General features: G+C 35.4%; 1 protein-coding gene across 9 annotated transcripts in view; it reads left to right on the top strand.

Annotated features, from left to right (window-relative positions):
* Positions 1 to 27,017, top strand: part of PICALM (phosphatidylinositol binding clathrin assembly protein) — a 65,669-nt gene that overhangs the window by 10,115 nt on the left and 28,537 nt on the right. For all 9 annotated transcript variants that reach the window (XM_021536217.4, XM_085574526.1, XM_021536219.4 and 6 more), the window contains exons 2-10: positions 15,483 to 15,625; positions 17,752 to 17,827; positions 19,053 to 19,155; positions 21,331 to 21,424; positions 21,929 to 22,040; positions 23,397 to 23,503; positions 24,696 to 24,737; positions 25,449 to 25,534; positions 26,767 to 26,890. In XM_021536217.4, coding sequence (XP_021391892.1) covers positions 15,483 to 15,625; positions 17,752 to 17,827; positions 19,053 to 19,155; positions 21,331 to 21,424; positions 21,929 to 22,040; positions 23,397 to 23,503; positions 24,696 to 24,737; positions 25,449 to 25,534; positions 26,767 to 26,890 — 887 coding nt within the window. The remainder of the gene's footprint in view (positions 1 to 15,482; positions 15,626 to 17,751; positions 17,828 to 19,052; positions 19,156 to 21,330; positions 21,425 to 21,928; positions 22,041 to 23,396; positions 23,504 to 24,695; positions 24,738 to 25,448; positions 25,535 to 26,766; positions 26,891 to 27,017) is intronic.

Genomic DNA, 27,017 nt, shown 5'->3' on the forward strand with positions numbered 1-27,017 from the left:
CCCATCCAGTTTCAGACTACAAAAGTTTGAAACTGTTGGCTCTGAAGCTTTGTGAAACTTGATGACCCCATGGTCACTAATGAAGGGCTCAGGAGCAGTCTCTAAAAGTGAGACATGAGGGAAACAACTGATTTGGATTTATGAAACTCAGACATAACAGTGTTGCTGTAAAGAGGATGTGTTCCCCTTGGTAAGATCCTCTGCTTTATCTACTGAGAATTGGTAAAGCTTAGTGTATGGTCCTGGAAAAATTCAGCTTCCTTTTTACTCTGCATGTTAATGATGGCTGTTCCTGCACCATCCTAACCTCTTATCACAGTATGTTTTAAAATTTTTACTCTGAGCAGTATGGACATGCTCTGTACGGGATGGTTTTGTTGTGCCCTTGTAAAAGACTTCTATTCAAGTGTGCATTGAAGATGTGCTTGGGATGAGCCAGAGTGAGTCTTGTTTGGTCAGAGAGCTCCAAATATCTCATGGGAGATGTTAGTCTAAATTGAAAAAGGAAGTAAAAGCTAAATTAGGCAGGCATTTCCAACATTTCTATTAATAGAATGGAAGAATTTAGCTGTACTTTTGCTTGACTGCCTCCCTTCATGGAAGAGCTTCACACTCATAGTACATGAGTGTCAGCTGAAACAATTTTGTGGCAATATCTCTGCTTTTATAGGTAGAGAGGTTGTTTTTGGGGTTTTTTTTAGCTCTTGTGCTCTGCTTTATCCAGTTTTCTAGCAGTTCATGTCAAAATCTGATCTGGTTTTGGTCAAAAGAAAAGTTATGAAAGTGGTTGTCTGTAGCAGATCTCCTTTAATGAGTTCACCTACTTTTAAGTGCAAAAAGTGAAATAGATTGTATGGAATTGATGGAACTTGTGTTAAAACGACTGCAGAAGTGCTCTAAATCCATGTATCATGAACTTTCCTTGTTACTTAAAAAATCGTAGTTGATTTTTAGCCAAAATTACCAGAATTTTCCATGTCACCAAATACGTTGACATGGAATTAATAGTTTTGGTTTTTTGTTATGCTTCTTTCTCCTATTCCTGATGGGAAAAATTAAGATTAGTCTCAGATAGGAATTAGACAGAAGTCATATAAAAATATCTGGTGTGCAGATTTTTTTTTTTTTTTTCAGTATAGAGAAAGACAAAACTTGGTCACATTGTGCAGAACTGTTTTCATATAACACTAGAGAGTACAACATTTAGCCTATTTGATCTCTGAGATAGCAGCTCAAGTACCCAACTGTGTAAAGCTGTGCTGGCCTGTGTGATTTTCTGCCAGTCACTTTGTAGTAGAAGGATGATGTTTGATTTTCACTGAATGATAAATATTTGAAGTTGGAGAATTTGCTGCTTTGATCATTCAAATAATTGAGATACTTTGTCAGGAGTTTTTTTTTTTTTTTTTCTCTTTAAAAAAATTCATTATATGATATAATAGGCAAATAGTCTAAACTGATTTCCTCCTTGGTCTGTTAACTGAGATTTAGTAAGGATATTTTTGCAGCAAGTGCAAAAAGAGTACACTGTGGGCATGCGTTTTCAATCTTAAGAGTTGCTACTTTGAGCTTGACCAGCTTCTTCTATAGAAACTTCAAGAAAAAAGTATTCCTCAGCAAACAGCCTTCATAAAATCTGTCTTTTGATTGTCACTTATTAGCCCCATTATTCAATTGTCTTTCCTTATTTCCCCCCTTTTCAGGTTTTTCCACTTCTATTGGGATGCTTAGGTCATTGTTTATAAGCCTTTAAATCGGAGCTACTTTGAGACCTGTTAAGCTCTGTTTAGTCAGCTAAAAGAGTAAGTGGTCATCTGACAGGACACTGCTGTATGTATTTCCTGAGAGACCCACAGAAAAGTAAGATACATAGATTATCCATACAAAATATGAAATACTGCATAGCTGGATTGTAGTATGATGTGTGTGAAGGTTATTCATAGTAAAAATCTGTTTTAAAGCTGTCATCTGAGAGGTTTTCTCCAGTAGCTGGGCATTGTGCTATTTATAAGGAAAAGCATTTGCACTCTTTTGTAGTAAATAGTCCTAATTTTAAAAATCTAAGGAATTTGGACTTTTTCTATTTATTTTATGCTAGAAAAGCACAATGTGCAGTAATTTTATATATTGTGCTTTTGATGCCTATTTTATTAAAACAAATCCAAATGAGTAATTTTTGCATCTCTATGATGTTGGAAGAACATGATGTAATAATCAAACCATTTGAGAATATGGCTTAAACCTTTTTGGTCTTGGATGCAAAAATTTCCCAGTTTTTTTTTTCCTTTATCATTTTAATTTTGAAAATCTGTGTAAATACACAAGAAGCAATAAAATGTGGAATGTTGGTTTCTAACCAGTATACTACAGAAGCAAAAGAATGTGTAGTAGATGCTGACACACCTTTAGACTCCTTTGACAGTAAAGCTCTTCTGTAAAACATGTTATATTGGACTCTTGACAAAAGGAATCTTTTTTCACACAATTATAAGTTTAGGTTTTGGTTGTTTTTTTTTCCAGAAGTTAAGCGGGCAGCCCAGCTTTTTTCCACTAGTTAACCAGAAGCTGTAGAGGGTGGTATCTACCAAGAAATGTGTCCTACCATGCATGAGATATACACATCTTCATTGGCAGTTTCAGTGCTGATGGAGGAAGGCAAATACTCCTTTAACATCAATACATGCTTCCTGACAGCTCCCAAAGGCATTCAGGAAAAATGTGCTATTCATGCTCAGAGTTAGGTTTTGTCCAGAAGGAAATCTAATTTCCAAAATCTTGGTTTAAAATGGGAGAGAATGACACATATTCCAAACAACTTTGCTGGAGTAAGACCTTTGAGCTACTGAAATGAGAACATAGGAAAACCTCAGGTGAGGTGGCTTTGGTTTTCTTATCTTTGGTTTGTCTATTAAACTGTCTAATTAAAGATGCTGCACTGCTGTTCAAAGAGAAAAGAATGTGAATTACATGTGTGTGATTAATTCCAAAGTAACAAAGGTCTTTGGAATTCTTTGGCTTGAAGATCTGTTCAGTGGAATGTGGTGGCAGGAGGTCAGGTTGGTGTTAACACTCACTTGGTTTCAGTTTCACTGTGCTCTACTGTGATGGTACATCACTACAAAATTGCTTTGTGGTGTCTTTTAGAATTAAGAGATGTGGAAGGTAAACATCTAAGAAGCACCTAAATTGCACTTGTGTGGATACTCTGTATATTTAGAAGATACATATATTTAGTTTCAGAAAGTGTGCCAGAAGTGTTTACTGCCAAAACATGCTGTGCACAGATTCTGGCTTTTTCTGTTTGCTCCTTGGTGATGCAGGATTAAGGAAGTCACAGATGCTGGAAGTTGGCATAGGCTGAGAGAGCTCAAGTTGTTCAGTATGGATACAAGAAGGCTGTGGGGAGATCTCACTGCAGCCTTCCAGTAGCTGGAGGGGGCTTGTAAAAAGGAGGGAGAAGGACTTTGCATATGGGTAGATAATGACAGGACAAGGGAAAATGGCTTTAAACTGACAGAGGGTGGGTTTAAATTGAATACTAGGAAGAAATTCTTTGCTCAGAGGATGGTGAAGCACTGGAACACATTGTCCAGGGAAGTTCTAGATGCCCCATCCCTTCAAGTGTTCAAGGCCAGATTCAATGGAACCTTCAATCAGCCTAAGTGACATCTCTGCTGTGGTGGATGTGTTGGAACTAGATGATCTTTGAGGTCCTTTCCAATGTAAACCATTCTATGGTTCTGTGGTAGGTACTTTGACAGTCTTTGGGTGTATTTTTAACAGATATCATCTGAAAGCCATACAACTAGGCTAAAGTTGAGACTAGGAGTTCCTTGCAAGATTGAGAGGGTTAGATACTGAAGGGGAACCTTAGTTATATAAAGGCTTACTTTCTTGAGAAGATAGAAGTTGTCTTGCTGCAGAACTTTTGCTCATTGAGGATATTTTGTTCAGTGGTGTCTGCTATGAACAAAATGGTCTCCCTGTTCCAGTGGGCTGAGCTACAGTAATGTCACTGTACCACTGCTAGCAAGCTGCCAGGTAAGGCATTTGTTGGTACTATGCCTGCATCCAGGAGGTATCCAGAGCAATCTGCAGGGATTGGTTATGTGCTATTATAGGCAGTACAACAGCAGTTTGTACTTGTGTTTCATGAGTCTTGTTTTAAAAACATGTCTGTTAGCACAACTTGTTTTTTATTGTATGGAGGTGCAGTAGCTATAGAACATTTTTTCATGTTCTTTGGAGCAGAAAAAGAGGGCTATAAGTACATACTATAACCAAAAATTTACTGTTTGCAAAGGCAGATGGCTGGAGCACTATTCCTGTAACATTCAGTGTGTATGTGGTGATGAAGAGACCTGAGGTTTAGTGTCTCTGGCATCACGTACTGATCTCTCAGCTGTCTATAAACCATGTTATGTGCCTTTTCTATGCATCATAAGGTGAAATCATGGGATAAACTCACATGCATGCAGGCTGCTTGAAATATCTTCATGTTTTCAGTGGGATATAAAAGCAGTGTTAAAGCTATGCAATTTTCAAAGTAATTAGTCTTCATCATAATGAAAAAGTTCCACCTAATGCAGTTCATTGTGCTTCTATTCATGCACTATGTGTGACCATATACACTATAAATATTATATTGTATGCTTAAGTATTATTTTAAATTATTCTCATATTTAGTATAGTAATTTCATATTAGACACTAATATATTAAATATTGATTTCAATATCAAACCAATGGCTGTCATTCAAAATCAAAGCCTGCCCAGCCACCTGTCCTAGTGCATTCTTAAACAGCAGTGCTCATATGGAACCCTTAGGGTACATAGCTGCTTTCTTGCTTGTCAGAAGCTGAAATGGGGCACATCCTCAAGTGTTTGCAGCCATGTACTCTGGAAATACTGAAAAGTCTTGAACAAAGAACTAGCCATAATTTTATTCATGAATGCATTGAAATTAGCATGTGATCAGTGAAAACGAATATTGATTTTTCCCTGGTTTAATTAGGCCGGTGGGTTAAATATTCAGATTGAATGGACAGCTTATGCAAGAATTGTCATGTTGGCTGATAGATACAGACATTTTTCATCTTTTAATCAAGAATCATCTTTAGAATATGATTCACAGGCTCATTATTAAGTATGTTTGTAAAGATAGGATAAAGGCTCTAAGTTTACAGATACTTTTCAGTGGGAATAATATACTAGTGTGTGTGTAGGAGCTTATAATTATTTTGAACTAGATTTAATGATAAAATGCTTTTAAGGGGTAGTGTAGGAACTGAATATAGAGCAAAAGTATTCAGTAGGTTTGGCATGTCTTGCATATTTCTTAGTATTAGGGAGCTGAAGTGATTATTCATTTGTTCTATTCTGGGGAAGAATTTAGTCTTTACAGTGGGTAGCAGCTGGGAAATTAATCCTTAGAAAGGTAACTAACATATTTTAGATACTTTTGTATTGATTAGTATTTTAAGATTTTAACAAAGATCATTCTCTCCTGTTACAACAACTGATAGGTACAGGTAACAGCCATGGGTTTTAGTGTGTTTTTTTCTTTGATTTTCAAATTCAGTGGACCCAGAGAGTGCTGCTTTAATACAGACTGTTTACATCACTTTACCCAGAACTGGAGAATACTTAAAGTGGAAGATCTGTCCAAATGTAGTTCTAATGGTGTTTTTTGTTAGTAATTGTATGTTGGTACACACTGTGTATCAACAGAGAATTGCATTGTCTTGGGAATGTGTGCAGCTGCTCTTCAGACCAAGATTAGAAGATGAAGTTACACTGATAAATTGGTATAGTGCTCTATGAATGCTTGCAGAGGTCTAAATGTGTAAGGAAGATGTAAAACCTCAGTCTAGAAGTATTATCTGAATGTGCAGGAACCGTGCAAGAAGGTTTGGCTCACTTTGATTTTCATAAACCAGCAACCTGAGAATGTAGGAAAGATAGGCATCCTTCCATATGTCTGTACAAGGAAGTAATTTCCATTATCCAACTGGGACACTATATTTAACTATATATGTAAATAAATATATACATTCATATATGTATTTGTGTATTTATATGTATAAATCAGTGAAACTGTAGAGAATCAAGAGGAGGTCAAATGAATTAACAATACTGAAAATTTAGGAAACGTTGAAAGAAAATTATTTATTTTATTAAGCAAGAAAATAGTTTTTCCCTTGTGTTGAAGTTTTTTATGGGGAGTATGGATATTCAGTCTCCACTGAGAAGCACAGAGGGAATTTCTTTTTTAATCTGCACCAGAACATCAGACTTTGGAACATTAATGTAAGAAAACTTGGATCTGTAGAGATGTACAGTAACCACTGAAGGCCAAGGCAGACATCTTGGAAGAACAGAGGATGACTGTAGTGGGGTGGTTGAGTAGCAGTCGCTCATTGGTGCCAGAAGTGGGAGAACTTGTCCACTTCCCTTTATCCTCTTACTCTTCTTACCTTTGCATATCATCATCTCCTTTTCTTGTTGTGGCTTTCACTTATTTTGGTCTTTTGTGAGTCGTTTTCTATCTGGTAGGATAATGAAAAAACTATATTGTGTTGTGTCACATGTGTCATCATGTGACATGTGTCATCCCCATTATCCCACCCACCACCACTGAGGTCAGGGTGTTTTGTGTGGCTGTTTTTTTATTTTGAGAAGTTAGTATGGTTCAGAGAAGTGCACTAGGGGTGACCTAACATAAGCAGTGGAAGTGTGTCAATGTTTGCAGGTAGCGACAGGAATGGGACCACCCTGTTTTGCCATGAGTTGTCGTGAGAACATATCCTATAAGTTATATATCTTATGCGTTCATGTTGGTCTAAAATAATGAACTTCTGCCATGTGCTAAACTTGGATGAAGATGTAGGTGTGTTAAGCTATAGTTTGTGTTCAGCTTGAATGTATTCAAAATGAGAATGCTACATTTACAGTCTGTGGCTGGAGCTGTTGAGGCAATATTTAGCAGTATTTTCATGTTAGTCTTTAAAATGTGATGGAGGTACTTGGCAAGTTGAGATGAAACTGATGCTCAAGTCTATCTTGAGAAATCAATTCTTCAAAAGTAACATAGCCACACTGGTCATTTCCACAATATTTGTAACTGGAGAAGTTTGAATAATCATAATGACTATTAAATGAAGTGTTAATATGGCACCTTCCAGTATGTAAGAATGAAGAAAAGAAAAAGGAAAATTATGTACATAATGGTTTGAGTTGTTCTTCCCTTATTTTTAACTTCTTTTGCTGTTTCGTTTACCAGTGCTTTGTTTGTTGAGGAGTTTTGGTAGACACTACTAATGTTCTTCAGAGAATTCTTCATTGAAACCACTAGTTCAACAAAACTAATTTTACTCTATTTTTTGCAGAAAGTATATTAATTAGTTTTTGCAGTTCTCAAACAAAAGTAATAAGTTACTCAAAAGTGTTACCATATGAGAAAAAATGTAGAGTTAAAAGATACCTGAGGCAGTAATGCAGAGTTCACAGGGTTACTGATAAAGATTTAAAGTAATTTCTGAGAATTCCAATTAGAAACAGCAGTTTTAAGTAGGAGAGAGAACATGATAGTCTCATTTGAATTGGAAGAAAAAGGCAAGATGTGGCTTGATGAAATGAAAATATAAACCTTTGGCTATAGAGCAAGTTAGTCAACATTACAATAAATCTTCTTTCTGCATTTTTTATCCTGCTTATCTAATCTAAATTAGATTAAATCTTAGTTCCTTTTAAACATGGAAAGCTGAGAATAGGATGAGACTTCTCAGTTTCTTTAACTCTTTCATAAATTGTTTCCTGAGTCAGTGCATGTAGCTGCTAAGATGCTGTTTATATGCAGAGAAAGAATTCTATGTGGGAATTTTTATTATTATTTCAAAAATGTGTGGTCCAGATTTCCTTGTCCACTTTCTCAAGGGGACTTTATTGAAGCCAAGGGGCAGTCTGATGTAGTAAACTAATTCTGATGAAGTGGTTTGGCACAAATTGCTTTATTCAGAAGAGAAACAAACTTAAATTTAGAACAAATAGTGTTTACGGCATATTTTGTTTTAAAATGCAAATGTAGGTATTTTCTTTTAATTAGGAAAATACTGAAGTATTCACTCAATTTTCAAATACATACTTGTTATATAATATTCTTCAGATTAAATGCAGCAGATTATATGTTCTTTAGTGAGTGGCTTAGAATGAAATTTAACATCACTATGTTTTGTTTGAACACTCCAGTCATTTGGGGTATTCTTATTTTTGCACAAGCTTAATTTTTGTTACCAAATGTATTGTTTTGAGGAAAAAATAAATTCTTTAAAAATTACAATTTTACCTGTTTGCATTAATGTTCAGAATTATTCTGAGTATTATTTTTAGACAAATTGCTTGGTTCTGTAGTAAAAAGTACTTACATCCAGGATCATTCTAATCAATTTTCCCATATTTAAATAAGGACAACACCTGTGGAAGAAGTGGGAAATTATTTAGAAGGTTACCATATGCTTGCATTAAGTTATCTGCTTTTAAAATGTCAGTTGTAATGTGTAGAATCAGGTCTGAATGTGTCAGGGTTTGCAGTTATCAGAACTATTAATCTGTGCAAGTAGATTTTAATTATAGATTTTACAGAAAACCTTTTTCTTTTGTTCTTATTTTTGTATTTCTGATTTCTTGAAGTTTTTATAAGTGTCCAATCATGGCACAGTTAAGTCCTCCAAGTATTTAAATATTAGAGAACATTGTCTATATATGTTCTAGTAATGCTTTCAAAACACTTTGCTAGAATAAAACTGGTATTTGTTTGTGAAGTCATTTCAATTTTGTTCATTTCATAACTGGATAAAATTAGAGCACACTCTTCACAGTCATTGTGTCAAGGTGAATAGAAAAAATGACCTACATAATCCAAAATATCTGTTGTCATCTGTAGCCAGTTGAAAAACTACTTGATACTTTTTATTGAAGTTTTGAAAATATGGGACAACCTTGACTTGCCAATTATTCAAGGAAGGAAGATGATCTGTTATAAAATTTTAAAGAAAAAAAATACAACTGGGAAAAATATCTAATATGCAGAGGTTAGATATTTCTAATATTTTGTTACATTTCATGCAAACCACTGGTTTAAAAGGCACTTCTAGTTCAGTAAATAACAAAATAAAAACAGGCTGTGAAAAACTTTGTTGCTGCTAAATTCAGTTTCTCATTCATTTAAGATCTGCTGGCAGATGTTACATTACTGTAGTTGGAACATGCTTATATCTTTAATTTTTCCCCCTCCTCTCCTTCTCAATAACTCATATCTTCCTCCTCTTGTGAAACTTTCTCAATGTCCTTCTGGGAAGGAAAGATGTTGCAGGTGTGTGAGTTTTCCTAGAACTTGTAACAGGACTGTTTAAAATCTATGTGGCCATATAGATCATGAGCTCTTTAGGGGTAGGCAGGGGAATGTTGATCTTAAATCTATAAAATTTGTTTAGAAATAGGCTTGCTGTAACTGTATTCTCAAGAAGAAATCAAAAGGAAAGAATTTTTTGTCTAGTGGCTGACTTCTTGTGATATTTGAAATTTTTTACCAAAAAAATTTCCTGAAGTCGTCAGTGTTAACTGCCTCTACACAGTGTGTCATTGCATGGAAAATGGTCACATTGCTGCTTTTTCACCTATCCTTTGGAAATGTTTTAGCTGTTTAATAGATTTTTAGATTCAGCCATTTGCATTTTGATTAAGATTGCTGACCAAATGTGGGAGCAGCTCTGTTCCAGTGATCAAATATTTGTGTAAAACAAGTAGAAAATGAGACCTTAACATAGAGGAAACTAGTATAATTTGAAAATAATTATGTGATTTGAAATTTAGGCAGCCAGAAAAGGAATTTAACTTGAGTATTGACAGTGTAGAGAACCATGTCTTTTTCATTATTATTTTATTTTTGTTTTGGCTTTTGGGTTGAGACACCAACATTTTTCCCACACATTTCCAAAAGTATGATAGAATGAAAGTGTGTCAACTTTGAAGGTTTTGTCTTGTTGAGAAAATAGTCTCTTAGAGGAAAGCAAAATAGCCTTATATCAATAATTATTAAATCTTTAGCTCAAATCTAAAAATTGTTTTTTATGGCCTTGGATGAAAGAGGAATTGATCATAAGCAAATGCACACTCTTAAATATACTTATCTTAAGGATAGACACTGTCCTGTGTTCCAGCATCATGAGTAGCCACAAGTGTTCCCTCGTGAGTAGGGTGTCAGTCACTAGCATGTTACCTCTTCAGTTTGAATGGTACTAAATTAATTGGGTTGTGTTGAACTCCTCTATGTGGGCATAAGTTGTGTGAATATTAATTAATGCAATAAATGCTTTATATTTCCTTTTGTATTTAAAAAAAGAAACAAGTTTGCTGTGTTGACTTAAAGTTTAAATTTACCAGCTGAGTAAATGGGATCTGATGTATATTGGCTTGTGCTTTGGATCTACTAATATGTATTTAAATATTATTTTATTATTCTTGTATTTTTTGAAAAATGTAATGTGTTTAGCTCTTGGGACTATCTGCCTACTCATGCTGGATGATCAATAGTTCGATTGCTTACTAAAGGGATACTGTCTCTCCCATTACATGTGTATTTTTTTAAATGGCACAATTATCAATAACTTGCAGGATATTACCAATTACTTGCTTATTCTAGGTAGTGTCTGTGGTGTAAAAGATGAAGAAGCAATAGTTAACAAGATAGATATCTGTCACAGTTGCTTGACCTATTTTGAAGTAACTGGGGTGTGGGGTATGCTTTCTAGCCTGGAAGATCTTTCTCTTGTAAATATTTTCTGATTGATACTTACAAATAAAAATATTGTTCAAAATGACAGATACAAGTAAACCATTGGAAGTAATTGGGTACTGCATGTACATGAAGAATGTAAATTTGGCTTATGTTCAGTCTGCTTGTCAAGTTACCACAAATAACACGGTAAACTGAAACTGTATCTGAAACTAAAACTGTTAACAAAAGCTATTCTCAACCCGGTTCTTTATAATCTTACTGTGAATTCATATGAGTTAGATTCTGGGAAAAGAAATCATAAAGACTCATTCAATATACCTTGTGGTTCTTTTTTGTGGGGAAGGAAACCTGTTTTTTATAGTTTTGTCTTAGCAGGCTGCGTGGTGCAGAACAAGGTGCTGCACAAGGAGTTAGGTCATAGGCACATGCTGAAAGTACATGCATTCTCTGGGGTACTTTGGGACAGATGCCTTTGATGCTTTATTATCCAGCCTGACGTCCTCATGTTTGCCATGGGTCAAGACTCATGATCTCTTACCATGGGCTGGCTAATCCGCATCTACATGCCTAGTGTGGAGTAGACAGCATACTTTATCATCATAGCCTTGTAGTAACCGCTTCTTTCTTGTGTATGAATCTTCAATCCTGCTCTGCTTGTACTCTACTTGGCAATCTTTATACTTCTTTCACCTGGTAACTACGGATCACATAAGGCAATGAATCACTTGTTCTTTCCTGTAATGAAGGCTGAACGGTTGAAAGGCTGTAGAACTCTTGGTTGGGAGTTGCAAGTATATTTATTTTTCTAAGCCTGAGTATTGTACAGTATTGTACTGTATGCTTTGCAGCAGTTAATTCAAACAGGGTTAGGCAATATGCTTGCTTTGGTACAGGTGCAGTTGAAAATCTTGAAATGTTGCTGAAATGTCTGTTGGCCAGACCTTTGTTATGATTCCTTGCAAAACCCTTGCTTTGGTGGAAAAAGACCCAAACAGAACTGAACTATGTGAAGCTGAATTATGTGAAAGTCGCGTGGTGGTAAAAACTTTAACTGTTACAACAAAAATAAAATCTAAACACTGATTAAAAACAAGCTACAAGTGTTTTCTTGGAATATCTAGTTTTGCCTCTGAAACCTCTGATGAAAGTCGATACACGATTTAAAGCAGGTATGTGTTCTGAAAACATGTTTTGTCAATCACTTTAAAAAGCCTAAGGTTTTTGATCCTTAAGAATACCTGTTGGATTACTCCTTCTGGCTTCAACTGACTTTGAAAGTCACTTCTCTGTTTTTGCCTGCCTCCATTCTCTCTTTCTGTAGGTGTTGCATAGATTTGTAAATTATTTTAGATTGGAAAGGGTCTCAGGTTTTGTAATGAACCCTAGCTTTTAAACCATGCTGAGCATTTACAGATCTGACTGTTTACAGGGTCTGCTGCCTGACCATTTCCTTTTGCTTCTCATCCTTTTTCTTGAACCTCCAAAAGATACCTGATTGAAGGTAGTCTTTATATTTCCCGTCTCTGCCTCCAGCCTTCTGTTTTCCTGGTGGAATAAACCCATCTCCTTCAACCACTTCTTGTGCATCATGTTCTTGTACACCTTGGGCACCCTGGTAGCCTTTCCCTTGGGTGTCCCCACCCACATCCATGGATATGACTGTGCATTTATTGCTTTCTATGCTTCCCTCATATAAGTCTCCCAGCCAGCTAGCTACAAGCTTAAGCTTCTTGTTGCAAATTGCTGCCTTTGAAACAAGGAATGATATTTGTTATCGAACACCTGTATGCTGTGTGTCTCATGCTGTCAAAGTTTTAACAGATTTTAGAATTGCAGAATTCTGTGATTTTAGGTGGTTTATTTCCAATGAAAGTTTATTTTTCTGCTGTGAGGTATTCTGGGCCTTAATGCAGAAGGTCGACACATAAAGTGATTTTCTTTTCTGTAGTATTGATGGGAGTAACTATTCAATCTTTCTCCTTGACTCCCATGACAAGATGATCTATGAAACTCTTTCACCAAGGGTTATCCTTTGTTTTCTTGATTATTTTGTTTGTTTCTATTTTTGCTGTGAGATAAAAGCTGTTCCCCTTAGTAGTGCCCTTTGGTTATACACCTGCCTGTGATATTGCTCATAGAATTTCCAGTAACTAGCAGTCTAGAGATATGTTGCTTTGGGGCATTTAGGTTTCCAAACACATAGATAGTATTTTCATAGGTGGGTGTGAGACAAGTTGTGTTAAGCGTAGGATGTGAAAATAACTATATATTTGTTCCTCTCCTTTAATGAAGGGTGTTTGTGGGAATAGGATAAATAACACTGTATATGCAGTGTGGGATGTAGTGCAGGAGTGTGGGATGAGGGATACCATCTTCTGCTGTCTGTACTATGCTGCTTATAGTATAGTTAGCACAAAAATTACTGTTTTAATTTTGGTGTAACTGCAAATATTTCTTTACCTATTTAGCATTGCTCATGAAAATACTTTCAAAAGAAATTTCAGAAAGATGTAACTTTTCTGAGATGTATATGGTGTAGCTACTTTGAGGTATTAATATATACCAGATTGTTGTGCATCTGTTCAATCAGCATTTTGGAGAGAGAAAAATTTCATGTTTTACTAAATATAGTTTATAGTAACTGTAGTATTGTAGTGACTCCCTTGTTTGCATTTGCAAATTCCACTGAAGGCTTGAGTTGCTTCTGTACTTCTCTTCTTGCCTGTGTTCTCTCTCTGTTGGTCACTGGTTCCTCATAATGTGCTTGCATTCTCTCCCTCTGCCCCCCACCAGGTTCATTCATATGCTTTTCACAGAAACACTCGTCAGTCCTGTGAGGGGTGATTTTCTGAGGTTTCTGTGTTCTTTTATACACTGCTACAGATATCGATTTCAAAGTTCAGTAGCATTTCAGAAAACATTTATCCCAGCACAAAATATTATCTACACTGGATATTTCTTTGGTGTGGGGTTTTTTAAATATTTTTAGTGAACTTTCAAGTGCCACCTCTTCTTTTGCAATTTTTATTACTTTGATCTGTTGGCAAATGTTGGATTTAAGAATAGAAATTCTCACTTTCTAATATGCGCTTGCACCTCTTATGCCAAAACATAGGACTTGACATCCAGTAACGTGTTTACCTTTGTATTTAATGTATATTCCTGCCACATAGCCTTGCACAAAACTGCTTGTCTTATTATTTAGGAGAGAAGAGCTGAAGGTGAAGAAGCTGCAGGGCTTGGTTTTGGTGATCCAGTTCAGAGCATGTCTCTTGCTGAGTAATATCCTGGCATTGTCTTAACAGCCCCAAATCATCATCCCGTAATAGATAACCATGACTTAAAAATGAGGTCATGACTGCCTGTAGTCATCACAATTTTACTTGTAGATAAAATAATGTTTATCTCTCCATCTCATTACATTTATGAATGTGGAAATCATTTCCTGCTCTCTTCCTTTAATACTTAAACGTGTAAATAGCAGCTTTTTCCGTTCTGACCATATTAGTTCAGGGTATGTGGTAGCCATGCTTACCTGCTGCTCTGGCTGAAGGAAGGTCCTGTCTTTCAGGAGTCCTTCCAGGTGGATGATTGTTCATAGGAAGATATAAAACTATCTTCAAAAGTGAAATGTTTACATTCAGATTAAATGGGTGTTTCCATTATGCCTTTGTAGTCTTTAGACAGGAAGGCATAGGATATTCTGAAGTCTTGATTTTTGAGCTACAGCCCTTGGCAGGGCTGTCAGTTTGAGTGAAAATTGCTGGTTTATTTTTTGAGTGATATTAGTAGAAAAATTTCATTACTACTATGTTGCATTAAGTTAAGCTTCATATTAAATAATAGCTGGCTGTATTATCATTTAGTTGTTTCTGTTGTATTTGTCAACATAGTGTCAAGATATCATCATTCCTTCCTTCATCAGCCTTTGGAAATAAGTTATTAGATAATGATACATTGTTTTGTTGTTTGCACTGAAAGTATAGCTCCCCATGTTTACACAGGTGGGACAGAAGTCCAGGCTGAACAGAGATTGGAAAGCTTTTTTTTAGTTAGCCAACCTCAGGTCTTGTGCTCCTAACCATCTTTTGGATTAATGATCCAACTTCGTTTGAACTAAGTTAATCTGTCAGCTTCTGGCATTGTTGCTAGAGGCTCCTTTTTCCATTCAACATTTCCTCTGCCCTTTTGAAGGTGTTGATTTCACTGTATCAAGACTAAGTAGTATTTGAATCTTATATTATTCACTTTGAACCAGTGTTGGAAAGTATTTACTGATCCATTAAGAGGCCAGAAATCTGAGATTACAGTTAATTCTAGTCATAATCTTCCAGTAAAACTTAATTAAATGGTACCATGTAATAATTATTTTGTTATTTAATGCTTCAGGTGTTTGAAAGCTCAGAGTTGTTAGTCAGAGGTAGTGTAAGTCATTCTGGTGCTTCTGTTCCAGGACCTTCTAAGGCAGCTGCAAAAACTGAATCATGGCAGTGAGCAGAGCTAGCTTTGTATTATTAAGTTCTGATAGACCAGTGCCATGCTGCTTTTCAATATTTATTTTGCTGGAAAACCTCTCAGTTTTCATCAAAAATACTACTTCATAAAATGAACGTACTGATTTTTTTTGGGAACATTATTGATCTTCCTTCACAGAACTGATAATAACAACAGAAATTTTTCTATTGCAGATTTAATCCAGTGCACGAATGAAATGAATGTGAACATCCCACAACTGGCAGATAGTTTATTTGAAAGAACTACCAATAGTAGCTGGGTAGTGGTCTTCAAATCTCTTATCACAACCCATCATCTAATGGTGTATGGAAATGAGGTAATACAAAAATGATGTATTATTTTGAGAACAGTTGCAGTCTGTCATTCCTGTAAATGTCACTTAAATGCTTCCACTAATTCGTTTTGTAAGACAATCTTTGGGTTTGCCCTTTTGGATCCTACTCTGAATGAACACAGGTTTCACTTTCTGTTTGTCTCTGTTATTTCTACTTCAAAGTGTGCCATTCTACAGTAAAACGTAAATGTCCCAAATGCTGAGGGTCCTTTTTTCCTATGTTCATATTCTAATGATGGAAGAAAAAAAAAACCACAAGAAAAATTAACTGGCCTGGGATTCTACAGGCTGAAAATTGAAGCATTTTTGCCTTCATGTGGTAGATAACCCTCTGGTCTTTTCTCCTAGATAACCTGATTCTAAATTAATTTCTACCATCACACCCTAAACTCTTATAATGAAAACAAATGTATGCCTATGAGTTGGCTTTGAGGGTCACCCTAGGATAGGGTGAACAGTTGAACAGTTTAACAAACATAACCCCAAGTTACACAAAAAGGAATAAACTTGTTTTGTCTTACAATTTTAATTCCTGTGGGGCCTTATTGTTTGAAATACCAAGCCAAGCATAGCAGTATCTTGAACGTTTTGCCTTTAAAAAAACAAAAAACAAAACAAAAAAATATTTCTAAGGCTTTCTTAGAAAAGATTTGTAAACATTCCTTTTTACTGCAGAATAAGGTAAGTTATATGAACTTTGGAATTGCGATAGCTTTAGCAAATTACCAAAGTTGTTCATTTCAGGTTGCATTCAGAGGACCTGCTTCCTCTGACTGACTTGTGTGGGTTGGAGGGGGAGGTTAAGTTTTTAAGCATATAGTTTCACTCGCAGGTTATTGCTTGTCTGGATGAAAATCTATTCTGTGAAGCTAACTAAGCCACAAGAGGGCAAACTTCTGTTGTTGGCTTGAAGCTTAAACTTTTTCATGGGGATAATTGACACTTTTCAAAACACCTTGCACTTTGAGTCATATGAATTTTAAACTGAAATAGTTCATAGCAATTAAATATATTTCATGGGACCACTGTCTGAAATACTTTCCATTAAGAATAGAACTTACAAACAAATTTTTCTTGCCAAATATATTACAGAAGTATTGAGAGTAAGATTGCTGCTCAAGATGAAATTTTTTACATTTGGAAATAGTTCTTGAAAATGAGAGTGCAAACTGATTATAGCACCATTTAGATTGCAAAGGACCTTTAAGATCAAGTCCAGCTGCTAACCCAGAACTGCCAAGCCCACCAATAACCCATATCTCCAAATGCCACATCTGTGTGTCTTTTAAATGCCTCCAGGGATGGTGCCTCCACCTTTGGCTTAATTATTACTAGGTATTGAGTGCCTTTCCTCTTCTCCAGTCTTTTTTTTTTTCTATGTAACCTATGTTTGCTAATGAAAGTAATGAAGCAGTACATGTTACACTGATCAACAAGGTTATTGTCCTTTGTCAAAATGTTTCTTGCAACTGAATGATTGGCTTATTTTTGTAGCAGCTCTGTACAAATATTTTTTCCTATTAAATTGTGTCAACAATCTGAAATGTATCTTTAGAAGATGAAAGCAGCATCGTTCACCTTGTGAAACCTAATTTGTAATTAAGTATAATTAGAAGTATTGTGATAAAGTGTTAATGCTTTATATGAATTGTTTGATATTTGATTTATAAGCAAACTAATATTTACATTACCTATTTTCATATTTAATCTAAGTACCATTACAATTGTATGCTGAACAAAGATGATTTGGCTAATTAGAAATATTAAATCAGTTTTTATAAAATTGAAGTCAGTGAAAATTATGAACGTATGAGAATGTATTTGAAAGGATTTTTTTAGAGTTCCATATTCTGGCTTAGAATAAACTCCAACTGAATGAGGCCTTCATGCTAAATGCTACTTGGATTTTTTTGCAGATTTATGCATAAAAAATAACTAGCTTATTTTGATAGCGTAGCTAGTTTTGTAATAGTTTCCAGATTTGAAGTCAATCTTGAGGCATAAAAGCTGAATTTTGTAACCTGGATAAAAAGTTTCTAGTATTATTACTGCAATTCCTTCTCCTTGGTAACACAGTAAAAGTACTCAATTTTTTCTGTTTTGTCTAGCGTTTTATCCAGTACCTGGCGTCCAGAAACACATTGTTTAACTTGAGCAATTTCCTAGACAAAAGTGGATTGCAAGGTAAGGTGTCTTTTATTCATTCAAAGTTAGTAATGTGCTGAGGAACAGCAAAGACAACTTGATTACTCTAACAAACCTTGTCATTTAGGAAGTAACTTTCCTGTCCATTTTATCCCAGACTGCATTTCTTAAATAAAAAGCTGTAATGGTGTGGCAGGAACTGTCTGCTGGAGGACCATATTGCATCTTTTCTATCACACATACTTAAAGGCCTCTGACTTCCTTAGATATACAGATCTCAGTATTCCTCTTATTTCTATAGAGATAGACCTCTCCAAATGAGTCCATTTTGGTTATTAATTTTTTAAAAATGCATCATATGTACATACATGATATCAGTGAGACAAGAACTGTATCTAAAACAAAATTAAAATTACTTTATTGGGAAATTCATCAAAGACTATTCCATTTATCTTTGAAACTAATTCAGTGAGCACATAAATGTTTCTCTGGTTCAGATTTTTCAACTGAAATAGTCTTCCAAACTATTAAGCAGTTCAGTACTGTTCTGACCATACCTGTAGCTGGCATTGGTTTTTCTCCTCAGGTGGTTCCTAACTTTGTCTACTGCTTCATATATACTTCTGATCTTTGCCACAAGTGTACTAGAACAGGCAGCCAAAGTGGTTACCTGAGGAAAGAAACCTTCCGACATATAACCAAGGCTCTACCAAATTGTCATTTTTTTGAGTTTTAACTTCTATGGTCTCAGCATAGACTATGGACAGATCTTCTTGGTCTGTACCCCTAGATTGACAGTTGTCAAAATATTTCCTATCGCTGCTATCTTAACAGAGAAAAATTTCTGTCGTATTGTGGTGTTTCCATCAAAGCCTTTTTTTTCTATTCAGTTGCAAATGAGACAACTTGTTGCAGAGCTGATGTGAATGCTTTTGTGAATGCATCATTTAATTTTTTGATAGTAATTTGTATTGTAGGATTAAAAATATTGCATAAAAATTACTTCATTTGCTTGTGGAAGTGATTTCCTTAGGAAGTGAAACATAAACTTTTACATAGTATAGGTTTTCTAGATATTTGGGGTATTGTCTGTTTGATTTACATGGTGAATACAATGACGTACACAGTTACTTTCAGATTATATTTTTGCACAATTTTGTGTAATTCTTGGAGCTGTCTTGTGCTAATATTTTGCACTTTATTTTGAATAACATTCCTGTTGTTTGATTAGGTAAGTAATAAACCCCTGAAACTTATTTTTTAGGTTATGACATGTCAACGTTTATCAGGCGGTATAGCAGGTATTTGAATGAAAAGGCAGTTTCCTATAGACAAGTGGCTTTTGACTTCACAAAAGTAAAAAGAGGGTAAGGACCACATTTTGTTCTACTGATCTTAAGGTTTTGTCATATGTCCTGTAATTCTTTTGAAAAATGCTGATGTTAGCTCAGGCTTAATGCAGACAATAATGACCCCTTTTCTCTTTTGAATATCTCCCATGACACACAAAGGCCCAACTGTCTGATAATGTGTATTGCAAAAATTTTTTTACCTCAGTTGTCATAATTTTTTTATTTTTAAACATTAACAGTTAAATATAAAGGAATGAAAGATGGTATGCATGGAAGTCTGTATAAAAAAGTAGAAGTTTGAACAAATCTTTTGCAATAGATTATATACTTTGTCTTTTAGATAATATAGAGGACCATGCAGTTTATTTGTCCTTGTAGCTCTGGAAGGTTTAAATGACAGGTGAAACACCTTGCAGTCCTTCCTGGTGTTTCTCTGTTCTTGTCACAAAATATCTGTTTGATGTTAACTACCTCTGTGAAGATGGTGTGCATTTCTACTTATAATAGTACATTGTAGCAGATGCTGTCCTGAGTTGGTCAACAGGAATTCAAATTTTCCCTGGGAAGTGTGTTCATTTAAGAGAAGTGAATTATTTTGAGACTAGGTACCTGTTCACATGTAAAATAACACAGTGCAGAGCACCAGTAGTTTGGTAAATTCATGTTATGGTGAAAAATGGAATTAATCCAGAGCTCTTCTTTGGGAAGGCTGGAGAGAAGGTACCAATCATAGTTGAGTCTTTCCGTCTTTGTCCATTATCTTTTTATATGGTGCTTTCTAAGGTTTAAAAGCATAATACTAGTTTTACATTCAGGTGTCTTATATCATCCATATAGCTGAATTTATAGTGAAACTAAAAACTTAATGTTTAATCCACAGAAATCTGAATGTAATACTGCTGAATGAATTAATTGTAGTAATGGTATTTAGTGGTATTTTGCATTAAATGTTGTAAAGGCATTTGGAGTGGGCCTCAGAACATTGTCCAAATCCCCTCTGCCTCCTTGCTAAGACTGTAGAGTCCATTTTGGCTTGAAGTGTGACAATAAAGTAAAAGGAGCATGCCTGGCCTCCTTTTGCTCATTCTGCCTTTAGAGTTACTTGGATTGCCAACAACAAAAAACAGTATTTTCCACACCTAAGATTTGTGTCTGGTAAGGTGATTGCAACTGCTCCAGAGAGATACTCAATTGTTTTATCAGGTATTTTAGGTCTAATGAGGTGAATTATTTAGCCTGTACCATGTGCCTGGAGGTCTTTCTGTGAGCCAATAGGAGTAACTGTTCTGATGGCAGCAATTGTGCCTTTTGTACTCCATTTTTTTCTCAGGGCCCTCAAACCCATGTTCTGCCCCATTCAGTTTCTTGCATTTGCTGTTAGGAGTAAATATACAGCACAAGTAGAGAGCTGGAAGCAGCATGCTCCCCACTACTTTCCAACCTGGAGAACAGCCACAAACTGTTCTGTGAAGATGCACTATGAGATTTGCACTTTCAGGAAGCATTTGGTTTGCTCTGTGCATGCTGATGAACAGCAAGGCTGTCTGATTTGTCTTACAGAAAGCAGTTGTTTTGTGTCACTGAGGGGATTTAGTCTCTTCCTCAGCTGTTGCTTTTCTTGGGTATTTTGGTATTCATTTGAAGGGGTTTTCAAGTGTGCAGCCAATCTTAGGCTATTCAATCTGAGCAATTAATAACCAAATACTGGTGGTCAGCCATGAAAAGGAAATTTCATGTAGTCTTTAGAATCTTTCTGAAAAAGCTTGAAAAACATATTGCTGTATTTTTTTTATTCTTTCTGACCTCTTTAAATTGAAAAGAATCCAAACTGACACAAAATAATAATTGGAAAAAGAATACATTAAAAATTTCTTCAAAAATAATCTTTGGATCTTTTTTTTTTGTTACCTGATGCATTGTAGCTCCTATATTTCTAAACACTATCAGTTTAATTTTCTCTGAGTAAAAATTTATCTTGGAGTAATATTTTGACCAATTAAGTTGTTGTCTTTCTGCGCTGCAGTTATTTTGGTTACATTGGCTAGACACCATTCCTAAATACCACAAGGATGGCTTTGTATAGCAAAGACTTAAATGGTTTCTCTGATGACCTGATTGATTTCATTGTTTCTTACTAACAATTGCCTTCAAAATTCATGTAAAGAATTTTCTTTTTTTTTCTCACAACAGGGCTGATGGAGTGATGAGAACAATGAGCACAGAAAAACTCTTAAAAACTGTACCAATTATACAAAATCAAATGGATGCACTTCTTGACTTTAATGTAAGTTTAGCAGCACGTACATTTCTAACATACAGTCAACTTGTTGTACAAACACGTAAAATAGGTCCATTAAATGTCTTGCACTTGGTTCCATGTTATCTGCACAGCTTAAAGAGCACAAATCATTTTGTTCATTGGAATACCCCCAAGAAATCAGAAAAAATAGATACAGTGCTCACTGGAGAGAATGCTTTGTGCTAAATTACTGTGTTTTTATTGTGTACCTTATGTAGGAATTGCTTGTTTGTTGAAAGCTGATTATTTATGCCCTCTATCTTTTAGTTATGTCAGTTAACATTAGCATTGTTTAAAAAAAATGTCTGCCAAAATTACTTCATTTAATTCTGATGAGAGGAACTGTTGGTTAGTTATGGTGCTACTTTCTGCTAACAGCCAGTGGGATGACTGGAAGGTCTGGCTTGAAATAGTGTGCTGAAGTTTAACTAGAAGTTTTCCAGTAAGAGATCAATCCAGTTCAATTAACTTTTTCTCTGATCTTCCTAGGTTAATAGCAATGAACTTACAAATGGTGTAATTAATGCTGCCTTCATGCTCCTCTTCAAAGATGCCATTAGACTGTTCGCGGCATATAACGAAGGGATTATTAACCTCTTGGGTAAATACTGCTGCTTTCTGCAATACTCGGCTCTGGGGGGGAGCTCAGTGAATGATTCACAAGAGCTGCTCTCTTGAGCAACTGAAACAGTTTTACTGTAAAAACATCAAAATTTTACTGTTATTTCCAGTGTTCGTCTATGCAGTTGCATTTGACATTGCTTTGTACCCAGAGATAAGTAAAATCTAAAAGCAAAGTCCATCCAAGATTTTATTAATCTAATTTTTTTTCTTGCACTGCTTTGTTGGGGATTTTGTGTACATTGGTTTTGGGTTTGGTTTTTTTTTCCTCTTGTTTTGTCTTATTGAATTGCATGGCAAACCTGAATTATAATATTGATGTTGGTTGGGGATTTTCTTAAGAAACAGTTTGTGTTTCATAGTAAAGGAATCAGTTATAGTCAGTTACAAGTCTGCAGTCACAACATCAGTGATTGCCTGGCTATTGAAATTTCAATGTTGCTTTGTTTCTATGATTGGTTGTTTTATATTCCTAAAGCATATCTTATATATTAAGGAGAATTAAAAATTCAGGGTTAAGGTTGTTTCACTTGCACATACTGAAGATAAAGGGAAGCATAAATTTAGGAAACAATTAAGTTGAAAGTAATTTGTTGACTTAATTTTCTTGTATGCTGTGATTGGATGAAGCTACCTGATTGCTGTCATTACCCAGTGCTTGCAAAATGAAAAGTAAAATCCAAAGTAAGTCAGTAAGGGACAATTTGAAGTCAGTCAGTCATCCAGCGTGATGCCTGTCAGCTTCCTTTCCCTTGGTAAGAAGTAATATGCTCTTGCTCTCAACTTATGCTTTGAGTGAAACTTAATAAAAAAGAGAAACAGGCCTTGAAAGGGCTTTTCAGAAGAGGAGTGGGACCTCTTGCTTTCAGCACTGGTGTTTTCTAATCAGTTTTACTTCACTGCACAAGACCGTAGTAAGAGGCATCAGTTTGTCAGAGAAGATCAAAATCTTGCCTGATATCTGGCCACTGGAATAGAGTAGATATTTGACTGCCAGATGTAAAACTGCCCTTTGTTTGTTCTTCTTCCCAAGAAGATTAGTTTACATTTCTTTGAGTGACCTATTCTTAAACTTGATTGTCCTCTTCAAGGTGGTTATGCTTTTGAGGTATCTAATACCTGCAAGGTAAGGTGTAATTGCATACATGGAACCAATAGCTCACATTTGACAGAGCTTTTGTCATTTGGTGCAAGTTAGGCATAGTGACTTCTGCACTTATCATAATAACTGATCTGCAGGAAATTTTCTGTTTGTCTTGGTTTATATGCTTTTACTTTGCATATCCTTTACAAATCTTGATTTCTTATTTAAAGCAAATATTCTTACTGTTTCTAGAAAAATACTTTGATATGAAAAAGAACCAATGCAAAGAAGGCCTTGATATATATAAGAAGTTCCTCACTAGAATGACACGGATCTCAGAGTTCCTTAAAGTTGCAGAGGTAAACTTAAATCAGTCAACTTAGCTGTTTATTTGAAACAGGCTGTAAAGTGCTTATTTTATCATAAAACAGGTGCTTCTTCCTTCCTGCTTATTTGCTGTTCTTTCAAGGGTTGTCTTGCTCATCCTACCCAGGTGATTAGTTCATTTGAGGACTGTATTGGAAACCCTGACTATGGAGTGCTTTTTGGTTTATCTTCTACTTAAGGAGAGTGTATTAATGTGAATTTTAAAATTTTCTTGGTTATGGAATACTTGTGAGCTTTCTTTGAAGAACAGACTTGCTTTAAACAAACAGAGGAACTTAATGGTGATCTGCTTTCTATGATTCTAGCTGTATTGAAGTTTGAAACCCACAATTCTACCTGAAGTTTTAGATGAAGTAACAGCTTCAGAAATAAGTAACTAAGACAAAGAGATGAACATGGAATTTCTTCAAGATATCTTGCTGTATGTTTACTCATAGAGGGAAAAGTAATTACCTTGCAAAATGTTTAGTTTGTGGGTTTAAAAAAAATATACTTAGTCTGTTGCCTTCTTGTTCCTAGAGCACTACTAAATTGATGTCCTAATTTATGGAATTCCTCAGTTGAGGTGTGCTCCTCTTCTTGTTTTTATTTCCTTGGTATTTATATCTCTCTTAACAAAAAAAAAATAAGCCTTCAAGCTTGGCTTGCTGTCTGTCCTGACAGTGTCTCTGTCAGAGATACTGTCTTCAGCTGATAAGACCATTCATTAAATTTGAGAGTATTGATCTTTCTGTTGTAATAGTATATGTCCTGCTGCAAACTTCCTAAATTTCATCTGCATTTTAGAAAAATGTTGCTTTACAAAACTTCACTGATGCTTTGTTTCATCAAATACATCCAGTGTGTCAGTAGGTCTGGGAGTTTGCCACATAAATTGTGAGACAGGCAAACTTCTTCAGGTTCTGAAACACTGGGTTCTTACTCTCTTGTTTGTAAGGTTCTCTCTGTTAAAATATCTGTGTAACACATCTACTTCAATGTGTATACATTTAACAAGAATTTATTACAACCAACCATTAGGGAGTACAGACTTGGGGTATTTAGAATTTATATTGAACACGTTTGTGCTTTTTGCTTTACTTCATGTTAATGTTATTTACTTTCTGAACATCTCTGCCTTCAACAAAAGCAAACAGGTTCTAAAGCTCATTTGTTTTATTACAGCAAGTTGGAATTGACAGAGGAGACATACCAGATCTCTCACAGGTAGGTAAACCTATTATGTGTTTGCCAGTGCATGTATGTGTATTTTTAGGGTTACATGATAAGAGAAAAACCTGCCTTTATGGTACCGACTTAGGCATTGTTGTATACATTGTAACTAAGTTATCTTGAAGTTAGTGATCAACCATAAGCTCTGTCAGAGCCTGGCTTTTATAGTCAGTGATCCTGGTGTAAAATTATTTATAACATTTCTGTTATTCTCTAATTGAATTTTAAGATAACCTTATTTCCATCATGCTTGAAGACACAGTTTGTATCTGTGAGGTCACATGATGAAAGTCTTACATGATATTATGAAGCTGGGGTTTTTAGCAGCCTTGCTTTTGGCTATATGCCTGTTGAAGTTAATGTGAAGGCTTGCAGAACATGCACAAAGGAATTACTTTAGGTACAGTTTCCTTCTTTGTGTCTCTTAAAATACTGACTGCTTCTGATTATCTGCTTGCTGTTTTCTAGCTGTTAATTTTAACATTTCTACCCTTATATCAGTCTTTGTGGATAAATCATTGTGATGGAATAATGTAGTTAGTAGAATACATCACCTTATACGTGAAGTCATTAAATACATACAGAATGCCAAGAGGGGGTATAAGAATTCAGAGCTGTTGTACCAGTTGTCCTACAGTTGCATTCTCTGAAAATATTTTAACTATTGGTTTCTTCAAATGTATTCCCCAATGTCTCTCTTTGTAGGCACCGAGTAGCCTTCTTGATGCTTTGGAACAACATTTAGCTTCTCTAGAGGGGAAGAAAATCAAAGATTCCACAGCTGCAAGCAGGTGCTTATATCCTTGTCCTTTTGGACAATTGTCAAATTGAGTATTATATCAGTTTTATTTCAATTTTATTGTAAACTAAGATTTGAGGAGGCTTCTTTAAAGGTGTTGTTGTTTGAGCCATGATGAATTAGCAAGTTATCACATCTTAAAACAGCTTCTTCCAGGTCAACAGAACTTGAATCTAAGGACCTGTAAAGGCCTCCTCTAGCATCTCTATTTAGCCTTTTAGCATTTGATCTTGAACTTCTGAAGAGAAACTAAGTTTCTTTCATGTACTACCTGCAAATGTTCATTTTATATTAATAATTGGACTTCTGCAAGGTATGCAACATGAATAAATACATGTCCTTAGACTTTTACATTTCAGCTTTAACCCCTGTTTTGTCAAAAGCAAGGAAATGCTTCCAGGAAGTCCTTACTTTAGGAATGAATTTTGAAAGTAATTGGAAGTGAAAGCCATAATGCATATGGTATAAGGCTTTAAATTATTGTGAGTGCATTCCAAAATACAACAGGCAATATAGAGAAGTCCCCTCTATATGACAAATTTCATTGTTTAAATTTAACAAAGCATAATCTTGGGGGTAAGACTTGTAAATTTCAATAGCATTTCTTTATTGCATATTCAAAAACTGAGGCAGTAATATTTTATGAGTTCAGTATGGCAGTGACTATTAGGGCAGTATTTTGGTAAGGCATGACTTTTTAGAATATTTGCTTTCTTGTGTAAGATTACTCTGTTAAAAGTTAAGTATTTGTTTTAAATCTTTTTGTATACTGTTAAACATGATGATAAATTACAAATTTCCTTTGCAATATATTAGAAACATTAGTAGCTCACTAAGCCTGTTAAATTAAGAACAATTTGAAATGATGCCCAGATGATTGGAGATTGCTGTGTGCCTGCAAATAATGTCATTTTAGGCAAACAGGAAAAGAGCAAAGGCTTTAAATGTGAATTTTGTGATGCAGTGTGGAGGGGAAGCATTTAAGGTGGAAAATCCAAAAGCCAGTAGAGTAGACAGCAGGATTTCAGGGCATTTTTAATTTTGCATTTCACATGATGTATCTTATTTAAACTTTTCCCTTGTACAATGTACGATCTAGCCAAATGTTACAAATCCACCTTCTCTCAGAAGGAGACTGGGTGGATACGAGCGGCGTGTTCTTCAGACGCTGCTATCACGTGTTGTCTGTTAACAGCCAGCTTTTCTCCCGTCCAATTACTTCAGGGCTACCACCCTTTCCAATGCAGTCTCTTCCCTTGCAAGCACTGGCCTGTCCCTCACAAAAGTGGATGAAAGGGAAAAACAAGCTGCGTTAGAGGAAGAACAGGCTCTCTTAAAAGCTTTAAAGGTAAGCATACAGAATTTTTAATTGGAAATGCTTTTTCTGTGTTCTTGCTGATAGCTTATTAGTATTCTTGAAGAAGCAAAGGGGAAAACGGAGTTATTCATACTGAACATGTACTGTTGGCAAAGTG

This window comes from Lonchura striata, chromosome 1, assembly GCF_050655825.1.
Source record: "Lonchura striata isolate lonStrDom1 chromosome 1, ASM5065582v1, whole genome shotgun sequence".
NCBI lineage: Eukaryota > Metazoa > Chordata > Aves > Passeriformes > Estrildidae > Lonchura > Lonchura striata.